We start from the raw sequence: 16,206 nt of genomic DNA, 5'->3' as shown, positions 1-16,206 counted from the left end.
GCCAGACCTCACATGTTCTTCTAAGGGGTCAGTGATTTAGAATTCATATTGAACATGTCAACTGGAAACTAGATTTAGGGTACCCAATAGTGTTGGGGCGATATATCGTCCGGACGGTATATCACGATATTGAAAAAAATATTTTCCAGGCGATATCAACTAGACGATATATCGTCACGATATTTTGGCGATATGTATCGTGTCGGCGATATATCGTCACGATGTGTGGCGATATATATCATGTTGGCAATATATCGTCACGATATTTTAGCGATACTATATCGTCACGATATTTTGGCGATATACCGGTATATCTTGCCGGCGATATATTGTCACGATATTTTGGCGATACATCGTCACGACATTTTGGCGATATATATCGTGTCGGCGATATATCGTCACGACATTTTAGCGATATATATCGTGTCGGCGATATATCGTCACGACATTTTAGCGATATATCGTCCAGATAGTATATCACGATATTGAAAAAATATTGTCCAGGCGATATCAACTAGACGATATATCATCACGATATTTTGGCGATATATATCGTGTCGGCGATATATCGTCACGACATTTTGGCGATATATATCGTGTCGGCGATATATCGTCACGATATTTTAGCGATATATCGTCACGATATTTTGGCGATATGTATCGTGTCGGCGATATATCGTCACGATGTGTGGCGATATATATCATGTTGGCAATATATCGTCACGATATTTTAGCGATACTATATCGTCACGATATTTTGGCGATATACCGGTATATCTTGCCGGCGATATATTGTCACGATATTTTGGCGATACATCGTCACGACATTTTGGCGATATATATCGTGTCGGCGATATATCGTCACGACATTTTAGCGATATATATCGTGTCGGCGATATATCGTCACGACATTTTAGCGAAATATCGTCCAGATAGTATATCACGATATTGAAAAAATATTGTCCAGGCGATATCAACTAGACGATATATCATCACGATATTTTGGCGATATATATCGTGTCGGCGATATATCGTCACGACATTTTGGCGATATATATCGTGTGGGCGATATATCGTCACGATATTTTAGCGATATATCGTCACTATATTTTGGCGATATACCGGTATATCTTGCCGGCGATATATCGTCACGATATTTTGGCGATATATATCGTGCCGGCGATATATCGTCACGACATTTTGGCGATATATATCTTGTCGGCGATATATCATCACGATATTTTGGCAACATATATCGTGTCGGTGATATAACGTCACGATATTTTGCGATATATATCGTGGAGACGATATTTCGCCGATATCACGATGCGGAAAAAAATATCGTATCGTATCGTCTGTGACGGTATTTTCTTGACGTATATTGCGATATCAAATTTCCGATATCGTCCATCGCTAGTATCCAAGAATTTTAGTTCTTTTTTACGTGGCTTGTGGTCACTGGCAATAAAATTGGGCCATGTAGATCCTGAAATGCTCGCTTCCCTGCAATGCGGTTGACAGTGGTCAGTAAAATCAGTAAAAGTCACCTTTTTAATCTTTGTTTTTCTCAAAATGGTCAGTTAAGTCTGTTTTTTGTGCACAGTGGCGTGCCCAGGATTATCGAAAGGAGGAGGGTTACGTATACTTTTGTTATTAGTCAACCCTCATTTTGCCATCTTTTCTTGCCTTTGATGTTCTTTATTACGAATACTGGACCCCGAACCTCCCCCCCTTGGCCACACCACTGTTTGCGCATGTCTGTAATTTCTGATTTTCTTGATTTTGTTACTCCATTATGACTTCCCAATCAATTAATTTCGTTTTACCAGAACTTGCTGTGGAAGATTCGTAGAGTTTGGCATCACGCATAACGCTAGTGTATTGCAGTGAAACCAGCATTTCAGGATCTAGATATTCATTTTTTTTGCCCGTGACTGTACAATACATGCATTAGCATATACATTCTATTCTATTGTCCTGTTGATTAAATTCTAGCGGAATTATACAAAATATATGTTATTTTTTTGCATTGTGGCTTCCAGCAGCCATGATGATGTTGTAAGCACACGGGAGATGCCGACACAAACATTCGTGATTTAAAACAAACGTACAGTTGGTGCAGATGGAACGAAAACTACTTCCTAGCAAACTATATATAAAATTGGCCACAAACATGGCGGCTGTGCGCATTGTGTGGTCGCATGAAACAGCAATGCATTTCCTCTACATGTGTTCATCACATACGAACTACGAATAGATTTAGTTTTGGAGCCATTCCATGTGAAAGTAGACAAACAAGGTTAATTTTATTTTTATTAAAATTATCACTTATTGTGTATGAAATTAAAGGGAGAACTATGCAGAATTTGGAATTATTCATACAAATATTAGTTTCAGACCTACTTTTTATAGTAGCAGTGGGATTTTGTGTGCGGTGTCTCCACTTAATTTAGTTTCATTACCATAAGAAAACTAAGTTAATTCTAATTTCGTTCTAATTGTCTTATTTTTTGTTTCTATATCTTAAGCTCTGAAGTGTCCTCAGTGATGTGCCGTAGACTATAACTTTACGTCTACATGCGTTGTCTACACGTAATCTACGCGTAGATTACATTGGGTTGTAGTTTACATAGACTACGTAGCCAATCTAAAATGCATTAAAATTAATTTTCAAGGGTTTCATGAAAAGAAAGTGACATTTTCAACTGTATTGGTTCCTAACGAACTGAAAAGAATCCTACTTACAACAAAATTTCTCTTCTCTTCTATCATCAACTAAGGAAGATAAATAGTATGCAAGAAAAACAACAGATGGCAGTCGTGAGGCAAGAGTGGTATTTTCCCCATAAAACACTAGAATATTTCCTATATTAGGTTTCTTCTTAGGTGAGAAATTGTTAGAATTTGGAAGAAAGAGTATGATAAGTTATCCTCACACATCAGCAAATGATGCGCAGTATAATTTTGTTTACTTCCACGGCGTCCTTTGCTAAGTTATAACCTTTCACCATGTTGTTTACATAGATTACGTCATTTACGTGTATAAAATTGTCTAGGAGTAGAATGTAGACTATCGTTGTTTACGCGTAGACGCACATCACTGAGTGTCCTACTTCATTTCTGAAACAAATCTTAGTTTGAAGAGTTTATTTACGATAATTTTCATAGCCTGCATTGTTCCATAATCCTACAAAGTAAACAATGTGCTTGGTGTCACACCCGTCACAGGCAAAAAAATGTTTACAGAAAAAGTATGTAGTAATATTTTTAGAAACTAAAAGGGCATCTAAATGTCTAGTAAAGTTTGCTTTGCGAAAATAAGATAAAATTGTTTCAGTAAATCCACATTTTTCACAAAGTTTTCTGAAAGACTGAGAAGGTCCTATACAGACGTGTCACACCAGTCACAATTACAATTTTCTGTAGCTGAAAATTGAGATGAGGAATGACTGTTTTGAAATTTAATAACTTTCATCGAGGAAAATGAAATCACATGAATTGATAGAGTTTCATATTTGAAGATGCTAAGAAAATAATTAAAGAATGAATGTAAATTTGTCTGAATGTCACACCCGTGACAATGAAATTGTCCTTTATTCAGTCGAGACACATTGTTAACTTGATCCGTCGCCGCCCATACATGTTTTGGGAATCGAAGGGGACATTTTGTATTCAAGGGCAGTCTGGGTCTCTAATCGTCCGGATCTGCAATATTGTCAGAAGCTGTTATTTAGGCTTCACCTGGCACCGGATTGGTATTGGTGGCACGATCGGCCAAATGATGACAAATGGACGTTTACATTTTGTAACGGGCCCTCCCCCCCTCCCTCCCATGTATACATCGGATCAGTGTCAACGCGGAGAGTGGGTATATTTTCTTGCTGGGACAGTTATATTTAGTATACCTCTAACCACCACACAAAAATGCATATTTTGAGGCTGATTTAATGAGGGCTTGCATGAAGGGTGGACATTGCCCGCTCCTACCCCATTGGCGTCGTTGCCTTGTACTTGATTGATTGATTGATTTGTTGTTTTAAGTCCACTTTATGCACAGTAAGGCTAATTGGGACTGGACCTACAGTTTAAAGTGGGATCCGAACCACTATGTGCCTCCAGCGGGTATCGAACCCGGGACCCCTTGATTACAAGGCGACGACGCTACCACTACGCCATCGGGGAGGCCCGTTGTTGCCTTGTAATCTAGGGGTCCCGGGTTCGATACCCGGTGGAGGCACATAATGGTTCGCATCCCACTTTAAACTGTAGGTCCAGTCCCAATTAGCCTTACTGTGCATAAAGTGGACTTAAAACAACAAATCAATCATTCCTACCCCTTGGGCGCCATCGCTTCATAAGACTGGTCGGTGCGGTAAACGCGAGAACTATAGTGGATGCTCATTTGTTTTCTACTCTCGCCTCTCCTTCATCTGTGCCCGCGACTGCTCCCGTGTTGCAGAATTTGTGTGGTATTTAAGAAATTTTCAATAGGGGGGGAAATTCTACTGACTGTCTAGGGACAGCATAAGATAATGACTGTATGCCATATAACATTCCCCCCATGGATAAAATTTATAAAGCTGAGGGGGGACACAAGTACTCAGAGGGGGAAAATCCCCCATCCCCCCTACAAATACCACCCTGTGTATAACTCTACTCCCTTGCGCGGAGGACGCCTGTATGACAGTCACCCGCTGTTGCCGGTTTTAGGTACGAATTACTGCAGAGAAGGAAAGGAAGCGAGTGAGCGGAGCTAAAGCAGTGCGCGCTACTGCAAACGGCTGATTGCTGCATCCGCGTTTTCCCTTCCACGCACTCACGTCCCCTCTCGAGTGGCTACTTGCGCAGATAACTTGTTTTCTTGGCTTGCTACAAATATTCACGGGACAGAGTGTACTCTCAAGTTTCTTAATCCACTTTTCGGCAGGGAAATCTCTGATGACAGATCATTAATGATTGATTGATTTGCTTTATTTTACTTCGCTTCTTGTGCCACTTTTGGCTAATTTGCGAAGATGGGGATGCGTATGACATGATGAAAGTGATGAATGGACACTCACAAAAATCCTTGCCCGGGCCGGGATTCGAACCCGGGACCCCTGGCGTCGTAGCACGATGTGCTAACCACTCCGCCGCGGGGGCGGGCAGAATCATTAATGGACACGAATGATTTTTCAATTGTGCTCGTTACATAGTTCAGAATAAGAAGTATTTCATTCCATTTCCTTTGAGGGGGATGGAAACATCCCTGGCAGGAATGGCAATTATTTTCTTGGGCCGGGATATTTCTTGTGGGGGGGGGGGGGTAACCCCGGCATCCAGTCAGTGTGCGACACTGACCTGTACTACTTATTATTAGTATTGCTATGATATATTTAGATGAAGGGAAAGAATTGGGCCAAAAGAGGAATTTTGTTCCTTGCAAAGGGAAATCGCGTGCTAAGATTGTGGCAACACTGGAAGGTGAGAGTGTCGTCGAAGGTTCCGGTGAGTCCGGGGCTTTTTCCCGCGTCTTGAGAGCGAGGAGGGCCTGGGAGTCCGGATGTGTTTTGGCGCTAATCGCGGTGGGAAATCTCAACATGCGGAAGAGAAACCGCTCTGTCGTCGTCAATCTGCCTTTGCCGGTGGCCGCGTGGACTTGCGAGAAGCGTATGGTCTCCCCCAGACATGGTGTACGGACAGGTATGTGTCTCCATTTATTGCCATGTATAGTTTGTTCTCCTTTGCGTAAACCTGATGTAGCAGATTCAGCCATCACAGTGACGTGAGCTAAATCTGGTGGTGGTTAAATTCGGGGCGCAGTGGCGTGTCCAGGATTTTTCACAGGGAGGGGTTACGTAGATTTCTTTAGTGGTCAACCTGCATTTTGCCATCTTCTCGTACCTTTGACGTTATTAAGAACACTGGGCCAATGAGAGGGATTATGACTAGGGCTCCTTTATGTTATAACATTTTTTTTCAATTGGCTTCGGATCTATTATTGGGGTGAGATCTTTACATATCTGATGAAAATCAGCCGAAATAGACAAACTTGACAAAGCATATTTTGACATATTTCAAGTTTTTACAACATATATCTTCAATTTTGTTGTAACAAGACATATTTCTGTATAATTTCGTAATTCTCTCGCACATAATCGGTTATTTCATATTTTTTTTCTTCGTAGCTTTAGCACAACGGATAGTTCATATTGTCGATGGCAGGATATGGAAATTACGGAGGAAGAACTTAGTACAGAACAATAATACCCCACTTTTTTTTATACCGCCGACAATTGATAGCCATGCAAACATTATTCAGGAAAAATGTTCTCTCTCATTCTTGCATGGGAAGTAAAGAAGTTTCGTTCTCATTTCTTTGCCTTTTTCACTTTTGACAAAAATCAGTCAAAAGTAAAAATAACATTCGGTACAGCCCCTACTCTACTCTATCGGGTATGGGAGAAATTCGAGAGTACTGTTGTGCATATTTTTGGCTTTACTGGGAATATTTCTGCATTTTTCTGACATATTTGTAATTTTTCATGACATATTTTCCAATTTATATGACATAATTACATACATATTTTACAGTTTTATAGGACATAAAGTCCCGGGCCCTAATTATGACCCTCACCAACCCCCCCCCCCTCTTGGGCACGCCATTGCTTTGGCGTAACGGTCGGAACAAGACGCATCACTACGTCATCATTTATCCCCATTGCTTGAATGGACTTTGGGTTCGGTTTTATGGTTCTGTTTTACTAAGATACACGTTCATTCCTCCTCCTTCTCTTTGTCTTCTTTCCTGTTCTCTATCTTTTCCTTCATGGTTTTCTTTCTCTGTCTCTTTTGCGCTTCCTAGTTCGCTTTTTTAATTTTTCCTGCCTTTCTCTTATCTCCGTCTGTTTTTCTTCGTTTTCTCTCTTGCTTTTTTTCATTCCTTCTCTTTTTTCTTTATCATTCATTTATTTTATTCTTTCTTCCTTTTTCCAAAGCTTTTTCTTTCTGTTTCGTCTTTCTTAAATCGGTTAAATTCGGGTAGGCTCACTTTCGCAGATAATTCCGTATTAAATTGTAAATATTGTGGCAAAATAATTACTTTTTGTCACTCGGTGAAATGGATTCTTCAACGTATATATGGTTATAAACAGTGTATGCTTTGTGCGTGCTGCTTTGGGGCATCTGTCAGCGTAACATGTTGCTTATTTGCATCGTTTGCCTTGTTCTAACGTAGTTGGCAGATTTGGTTTATTTATTGTCGCATTTCTCGCCACTTTTGGCTAATCGCGACGATGGGGATGAAATACTGTGGATGAAGGGACAATCACAAATAAATCTGAACGACACAACACTACAGAGGATTATACTGGTTGTGAGTCCAGACGCCAAAGCCTCGTTCGCCTGCAAGACTGCAGTTAGCAGGGTGCAGTGCAACTGAGAATGACTTTTGGCTTTTGGAAGCCTTCTCGAAATGTGAGAGCCCGACCCTGTGGCCGAGTGGTTAGCACATCGCGCTGCGACGCCAAGGGTCCCAGGTTCGAATCCCGGTCGGGCTTGGTTGTTTGTGAATGTCCTTTCATCAATTTCATCATTTCATCACTCATCCCCATCTTCGCAAATTAGTCAAGAGGCACAAAACGCGAAGTAAAATAAACTAAATCAATCAATCAATCAATCGAAATGTGAGAGTTCTAATATTTGATGTGGGAGTGAAATTCCTGTCCCTTCTTTCTCAGCATTGGGGGTTATACGTAAAATATCCTCCAAGGGATAAAAATGTACAACCGAAGGGGGAATTTGCCTTTATCCTAAAGACCAGTATAATCAAATAACAGTCACTTTTCTATATCTTGCATAAATACAAGAATTGACGAATAGGTGATATGAATAATGAGTTAGACACAGTAAAACCGGCCATGAGTTGATCAGGAATCGAACCTGGGACCCTCTGGCTACTCCGTAACGGATGCTGGCTTCTCTCGGTAATGTACCCTTTCCATAAGGTGTAACTAACTAACTAACTAACTCACTCTCTAGCCTTCTTAAACCCGAAGGTTCATGGCTGCAGCAACACAGGCCTTCCATCTGTCCCTATCTTGAGCAAGATCTATATACTCTTTTCCATCTCTACCGATTTCCTTTCGTTCCATCTCAACGTTTTCCCTCCATCTTCGTCTTGGCCTTCCTACAGGTCTCTTACCATCAGGTTTCCCAACAAGAATTCTGTGAACTCCTCTTTCCTCTCCCATTCGTGCCACGTGGCCTGCCCACCTAAGTCTTCTTGATTTAATCATTCTAATAATATCTGAACATGAATACAAATTACGTAGTTCTAAATTATGTAACCTTCTCCACTCACCTGTCTCCTCATCCCTTTTAGGTTCAAAGATTTTCCTAAGGATCTTATTTTCAAATACTCTCAATTTGTGTTCCTCTTTCAATGTAATTGACCAAGTTTTACACCCATATAATACTACAGGCAACCATAAGGTGTATATATAAAAATTAATCCATAAATATTCATCCAGGTGAAAAATTTTGTATAACATTAAAGTTTCAGTGAAAATGAAAGTCCGAAGCCAACTTGTAGAAGTTAACAATAGTCCCGCAAGGAACTTTTAATATCAGAGAACGGAAAATTTGAAATGGTTTGCAGTTTGAAAAGCAAGCAGTATTGTTATTGTTTTTAATACAGGGAGGGGGATGAGCACTTGTTTAGGCTGCCAGCTGTAAGCTGACGTCGCTTCTTCTGATGTGGAGGATGTGTGTCACGACAGAAACGCCTGACGTGTGACAAGTTTCCGTTGTTACGTCATCGTTTCTTCCTGCGCTGGACTTCTGGTGTTGTGCAACCCTTTTGCCTTCCTCGTTGAATTTGCATAGTTTGCAAATTTTGCTTCCGAATAACAGTTTTGTTATGATATTGAAGGAGCTTTTAATCGAGTGATGCACGCATTATTTTAAACCATTGAGTCCATAGTAATTTTCAACCAACGTACTACGATGCCAGCATGGGCATTGGTGTTCTTTGTGAATTTGATCATATCCTCATCGCCGCGATTTACCAAAAGTGGCAGAGAAGCGACGCTAAATTATTACGTTTTATGTTATTTTAAGTTCTGTGTTGTTCTAATCGGAACACGCTGTATAAGAAGACTTGCGGCTTGGTCTTGTAATGAAGAAGCCTCGGGTTCGATTCCCGACAAGAAATAGGATCACACATAGAAGCTCTGGCTACAGTCCCCGGTTGTCTTTTGAGCTTAAAACATAAAAAAAGACTGCATCTGAAGATGGAATTTACCTGCGAACGTTTCAATTCCTATGGACGTTCTGTGCACCTTATAGGACTCCCCAGAGAGGTGCCGTAACATTCTTCATGTGTGGTGACACCGTGTGTAGGAGAGGTAGCCTTCAAGCTCTGACCCTCTGGATCACACACCGGAGTCAACGGACGGACACAGATTAATGTCCCGTGTTGCGAATACGAATAGAATTTTAGGTTGAGCTGAACTCATAAAACGTCACGCCTGCAGATGAATATAGCAAGAAATAGGCCCATCGTTGTCCAATATTTTAAGCACCTGCGGGTTTTAAGAGGTTTGGAGGAGAGGCGGACACTTCCATGCGGATCTTGCTCTGCCACGTTCGCGTTGCCTCCTCCTCGAAATTATTTTACGCTCCAATACGAGGGGCGGTCAAAAAGTTGTGCCAAGCAAGTGTAAAGCAGGGTGTCCAAGACCTCGATAAATGGTCTAGTATAATTCAAGGTATACAAGGCAAAATTTCCAAAAACAATCAAGGACTACGCATAACCTCACACAAGTCACATACTCGATAACAAATGCATTAATTGACACAGCTAAATGTGTAATGTTGTTATCTTTGAAATGATATTGTCTCATCTTTCCAATTGATGCATTTTTAGTGCATCACAAAACCTACGCATTTCTGTGTATTTTGTCACACCAGAAATAGTGCATCATCTGTAGTTAATACGCGTTAATATGTTATTGGAGTCAACATATATGTGTCAATTGACACGTCTTGGGATCTGTGTGCAGTAACATTTTCTATCACAATTATCTTTCGTTTACTTCTCATTGATTTTTTTAGCCACCACAATTGGTGTAAACACCACTCTCTCTGGAGCAAAATAACACAGGCGTATTTTCCCATAATCACACAGGTTCGCACGGGTATCATTGTCTCAAGACGGAATTCTCACGCAAGAATGCTGCTTCCTTGCTTTACGTACCAGTGAAAGGAATTTGGAACAAAAGGAAGAAAAAAGTTGCTGTTTCCCTCCCACTAGAGAACCCTGTTATTACCTTGTCTTTCTTGTCGGCTCCACTCATGCTCGTTCCATCAAACATTCTGATCAGTTTCGACATATTTCGTAAAAACTCCCAGCAAACATGTGCTTCAAACAAAGGAAACACTATGAATAGATATGATACAATTTTACAACAATGTTTCGAACCGTGTTCTTGAGACATAAACATTTTTGAAGCAAAATGTTTCTTTACAGTCTCATGTGCCATTCAGTGATCCATTGAATTAAAATTGTTGTTTGTGTCGGCACATTAGGCAATTTTGCACCCTTGAATGTATACGGGGAGATATACCCTTATCTAAAATTCTTATTGAAAATGGTTGAAATAAGAGATGTAAGAAGCCCCTTGAGAAAGGTTGTAATAGAACCTGTACAAGACAAACATAACACATTTAAATTACCATACGTCCGGGATTAGCCCGGACAGTCCTGGGTTTTTAGTGCTGTCCGGGGTTTTGAGAATCTGGACATGAAAATAGCTACCGGTATTGAATATTCACGGCTAGAATTTAAAACAAAGAAGCCATTTCTGAAAAAAGTCATGTCTAGTGAAAAGTGCAACTGACTCAACTAACAGATAATGTTACCTAGAACAGAGAGGTTTCCTAAACATCAGAAAATGTATTATTCAATGAAACATTTGAAAATTAATTGACTGATTTTAGAAAATAATGTTAATATTTTTCTTGTACAATTTATAGTTTAATGTTCCAATAAAATATTAAGGCTTTTAAGTAATTTGAATTTAGTTTTGCAAAGAGAAAATTAAATTCAGCAGTAACGAGTTGATCGCGAATGTGTCCTGAGTTGGATCCAAAAAAATATGGTAAGCCTAATTAAAAAGTAAGAATCAACTAAAAGCTTCCTCACAGACAGTGGAAGAGACCAGCTCTCCCCCCCCCAAAAAAAAACATTTCATAAAACACTGCCGTCATCGCCCAAAGGGATAACAAACAGCTGGGAAGATTAAAACCATTCAACGAGAATATGCCGAATACTTAAAACAACATTAGAAACACGGCACATCGGAGGGTCCTGCCCTTGCAGCAACTGACCATGCGTTAGACGGCTGTGTCCAATGCGGAGTCGAGTAAGAACAACCTCTTCTCGAGTGGGATCGAGAAATACAGTCCGGCACAAAAAAAATAGCATCACTGTGTTTGTGCTCTGCTATGAATTATATGATCTTCCGGCAACTGGACGATATAGAAAGCAATTTGTTTTGTTCTGAGCCTGTGAGCCGGACCAGAGCAAGGGTGGAGCCATTGTCACATAGAGGGTGGATAAAAATTATGATTATTATTAAATCGTCCTCCTCCGTGGCCGTTCGGTCTAAGGCGCTGTGCTTTGGACTCCGACTGCGGGACGGCATGGGTTCGAGTCTGCCTGGGTTAGGTGTCTAGGGTTTCGTCCTGTGTATAGGACCGGATATATCCTACAACTGCTGAGGGTTCGACGTGCTGACCCCACGGTACCCCATTACCGGTTGCAGATATCCACACCTGTAGGTAGGATTGGGAGATGGAGACTGGCAGTCGGGAGGAAGACCAAGGCCCTTCAAGGGCTGTCGAGTGGTGCTATTTGTTTGTGACTGACTGTAAATGATCAATTTTAAGTGTAAAATGGTTTATTGAAACACCTTTTTTCATACCTTGATGTAGAAACTCTCAGACTTTAGGAAAATAGTCAATGCAACTGGATGTGTGCGCCTTGAGGTTCCCTGCAGACATCTAAACAATATTCAAGCTCCCGCCAAGTGTTCTGGTGCATCTGTGGAGTGACCAGGGCAGCGTTGTTCAGTTCTTGTAAATAGTGAAGTCTTTCTTGGTACACAGCACGCGTAATAGCTTTACGTTTAATATTATCTTCTCTGTACATCATGTTTGTCGGTCGAACTTCACTTTGGGCAAGAATAGTGTAAAAGAAGCACATCACTTAGTAAGATGAGTGTACAATGTTCAGCATGTAAACGCACGGTCATGACATTAGGCGGGTGGCAGAAGTTCGCGCTGTTGCCACGTCGGAGCACAACCCCATGTGTTCGGAGGTTTAAGACAATGACAGATCTCGTTGTGGAGTTGGTCTTTGTAATCCATGGAATGCAAACTGACAGTATTTGCTCGAAAGGCCAGGGATGACACAAAAGTGCCCAGGAGAGAGGTCTGTCTGACTCTCGGTTGACGTTGCCACACAGTGCGCGGGAACCAGCATCTTTTGTCCCGCTCTCGCTTTGCTTTTCCCAGATGTGGCACCAGCGCAATTCTGCCCAGACGCCTATTTTCATGGCCGCGCGTTTAGTGATACGGCCAAAGATTCCATCACAATCTAACACCCATACTTAAGGCTAAGTACGTGGGTTGTTCAATATATAAGTTTCCGTATGCTGTAAAAAAAAATATTTTTAAGATACATTAGAAAACTATACATACATGTGTAGGAGGATCCTTCCTCACTTCTCCACATAATCCCCATAGAGATTCGGGCATTTGTCCCACCGTTGCACCAATTTGTCCATACCCTTTGCAAGAAAATTAAGGCTCTGGCTATTGAGCACTATTCTCACATGCCGCTTCACTTCTTCATCTGTTTCGAAACGGTAACCTTGCAATTCAGACTTTAACACCGGAAAAAGATGGAAATCACTCTGCGCTAAATCGGGTCTGTATGGAGGGTGGGGCAGCCGTTCCCACCCCAATTCTTCAATTTTGTGTTGTGTTTGCACTGCTGAGTGGGGGCGAGCGTCATCGTCAAGAAGAGTGACACCAGCTGACAGGAGACCTGGTCCCTAATGTCGAATAGCGTTTTTCAGTTTATCCAATGTTTGACAATAACGGTCAGCATTAATTGCTCTTCCTCGCTCCAAAATGTCCATAAGCAGAACGCTCTAAGCATCCATGCTTCTGAACTCCTTATGACGCGAGCCCGCGTTTTCCGAACAAGCTTTTACTTTTCGCCCTTGAGCGCATGCGCCTTCACGTCTGATAACGATTCGATTGTTGTTCCTTGTAGACGAAGGATGGCGCTTGTCAACAATGTGCTTCTTTTTAATGGTATTGCTTTATACAATATTTCATAGCACAGGGAAACTTATATATTGAACGTCCCTAGTACTTAACTGGCTGCATTTTGCTATTGAATTGTGCACGTCTCTTGTGTTTCCTTGCCTTTGAAGAATGTGCTTTGTCTTTTTCCAGGGAACAACCCAGGATCTGTTCGAGCTTCTAGAGCGGCTACAGAATTCGCGCTTGGACGATCAGAGATGTATGCTGCCTGCTTATTTCACACAGGTAAGTCCTTCTTCCAGATTTTGATGGTTTCTTTGTGTTCCAATTCAAGTGTCTTTTTGCAAGGAATTTAGAATGGAGGGTGTATTCTCACTGGCTGATGGCCGTCGGCACAGGGGTTCGAACTCCTCACCCTAGAAATTGGCACCAATAGCCGACCTCCCTGATGGGTTGGTTAGCACAGTGCGCTACGACACCAAAAGCCCGGGTTCGAATCCCGGCTTGGGCATGGGTGTTCTTTGTTCAATTTGTCCTTTCATCAATTTAATCATATCCTCACTCATCCTCATCGTTACGATTAAGGAAAAGTGGAAATAAAGTAACCAACAAATCAAATTATATGAAAAACGCAGGAATTTTGTTATTTTTTAGTTAATAACGGAAATAATATTCAGTTAGTATTCGAACATAATAACAAATTTAAAAAACATGCTTTCGAATTTTACCATTTAATCCAAAGAATAAATGGTTTCGCAGTTTTCAAAAATTTTAAAAATTAGTTTTGTGTGAGAGGTTAAGCAACATTAACTTTAACACTAAAATTTCCCCATAACTCTCTAAGATTTTTATCTGGTTGATTTAGTTTACTTCGTATTTATGCCACTTCTGGCTAATCGCGAAGATGAGGATGCATGGTGATGAGATGAATGCAGGAACGACCATGAACATTATAGGGATCACACAACACGAGCCCCAAAGCCTATTATCCTGGCTGTAGGCGCCAGAGCCTCGGTAGTCTGATAAATGCAGTCCAGGATGTACTGCAAGGATGAGATGTTGACATTTGTGTTTCTTGAGCGAAGGTCACCCCATTACAGCCCGCTTTATATATATATAACAACTATCCATTCCAGTACACTAATAATTCTCCAGAAACTCTTAGATACATTGCAGATATGGAATTGCTATACAAGATCATAAAATGGAAACTTAAGATGCAGCATCCCACTCCACGAACTCTCACTCAGAGTGCCCAGACATGAAACACGAAGCAAGGAAACTTTCCACACTACAACTCCCAGGCTCTCACTCATACAACGTTCACTATTCCATAGGCTATCGGACCAGTTCAATATCATCTCAAACCAAATAGATATATTCACTTCATATTCATTTTTTATCAGCAACATAGAAAAAATTGTACATAGGTAATGCTTTTGTGAAACTGATCTGTTTTCCTTGGTACTGTTTTGGCTTATTTGCGGTATTTTCGTTTATTTTATGTTTTAACATCGTCGCCTTGTGATCAAGGGGTCCCGGGTTCGATACCCGGTGGAGGCACATGGCACAGTGATTCGGATTCCACTTTAAACTGTAATGTTAGGGCCAGTCCCGATTAGCCTTTCTGTGCATAAAGTGGACTTAAAACCACAAATAATCGTTGTTTCTTTGTGGTTTAAAATGGCTTCTGCTGTACTGGAAATTTCAATAAATAAGTAACTCTTGACACGCACCTTCTGCCTTCAGGGCTTTATGTTAGTCGGTTACAACCCTTTTATCGGACTTCTCAAAGGCTTCTAAGGGTTAGTAGGACCAAGCCCTTGCGAGGTCTGTGGTACAGGATTTATTTTTAATTATCACCTATGCAGGTTGAAATGAAAGATCCTTAAGATCTTTTACTCGAAGATTTATTTAAACTTTCGATGTTATACAAACACTTTTCCAAACAGACAGTTCACCCGATACAACTTGTAGGCCTAAACCTATTAGTTGCACCGAAGTTTATAACTCTGGTCTTTTTGATGATGCAGGAGAACGCCTTATTCAGAGTTGGGTTTGTGGAATATCTGCCAAATGGAGCACAAGTACACCAGCCAATCCGAAGATTGAAGCAAGATATTCCCCAACGTCCCCTGAACCATCAGCCTTTCGGCAACCAGGAGAATGTCCCGTAGGCTTACAAAAGTCTAGCTCTTTTATATCATCATTTTGTTTACAATTTACCATGGTTACTACATAGTTGTTTTATATTTCTATAGTTTCAGCATTTTTTCCTGATTTAAGTTAAACCATTCATTACCTATTAACAATAACACATTTTTAAAGAAAAGATTCCAACATAGATTAATACAATACAGATTGAACAGTTTTGTGCTTGAGAAAGCATGTGTTGACAGGGGCGACGCACTCTACATATGCTCTTTCTAAATAAAATACGTTTCTGCACCTGGAATGGTTTCATCGTAGATTATATAATTCTTGCCCGAGAAGCAGCGATTCTGTTTTGCAAAGTCGCCACCGATAGTCCTCCTAGGGTATTGATTGTGTTTTACAGCACAGTGATTGGTTCAAGCGCTGCTCAACCTTCTTTGGATGAGAATAGTCAGAGAACAAAGCTGAACAGGTACGTACTTTTCCCTTCGTAAGGCTTTACGAAAACCAACTCTTGTGCGCTGAAGAGCCTTTGGGATATGTGGCTTACGTAGACCTAGACTATTCGGGCCCTGTTCTTGAACCTCAAGTACTTCCTGCCCAATACTGGCCCCTCAAGGTTTGATTAATACCCACAGTGAATCCATTCATTGTAGCCAGGTCCATTGAATCGCCCGCTCTGAATGGAAGCCTTGCTTGTGCACCAGCAGAAAGGAGTCTGTGGTGCAGTGTTGC

The 16,206-nt window shown here is 41.0% G+C and overlaps 1 protein-coding gene across 7 annotated transcripts in view; it reads left to right on the top strand.

Annotated features, from left to right (window-relative positions):
- Positions 1 to 16,206, top strand: part of RapGAP1 (Rap GTPase activating protein 1) — a 530,826-nt gene that overhangs the window by 384,786 nt on the left and 129,834 nt on the right. For all 7 annotated transcript variants that reach the window (XM_083132610.1, XM_083132611.1, XM_083132616.1 and 4 more), the window contains exon 3: positions 13,510 to 13,602. In XM_083132610.1, the coding sequence (XP_082988736.1) occupies positions 13,510 to 13,602 (93 nt within the window). The remainder of the gene's footprint in view (positions 1 to 13,509; positions 13,603 to 16,206) is intronic.

This window comes from Lepisma saccharinum, chromosome 12, assembly GCF_977018435.1.
Source record: "Lepisma saccharinum chromosome 12, izLepSacc3.1, whole genome shotgun sequence".
Classification (NCBI taxonomy): Eukaryota; Metazoa; Arthropoda; class Insecta; order Zygentoma; family Lepismatidae; genus Lepisma; species Lepisma saccharinum.
The sequence above is the reverse complement of the archived record's forward strand: the minus strand, read 5'-3'. Positions and strand labels throughout refer to the sequence as shown.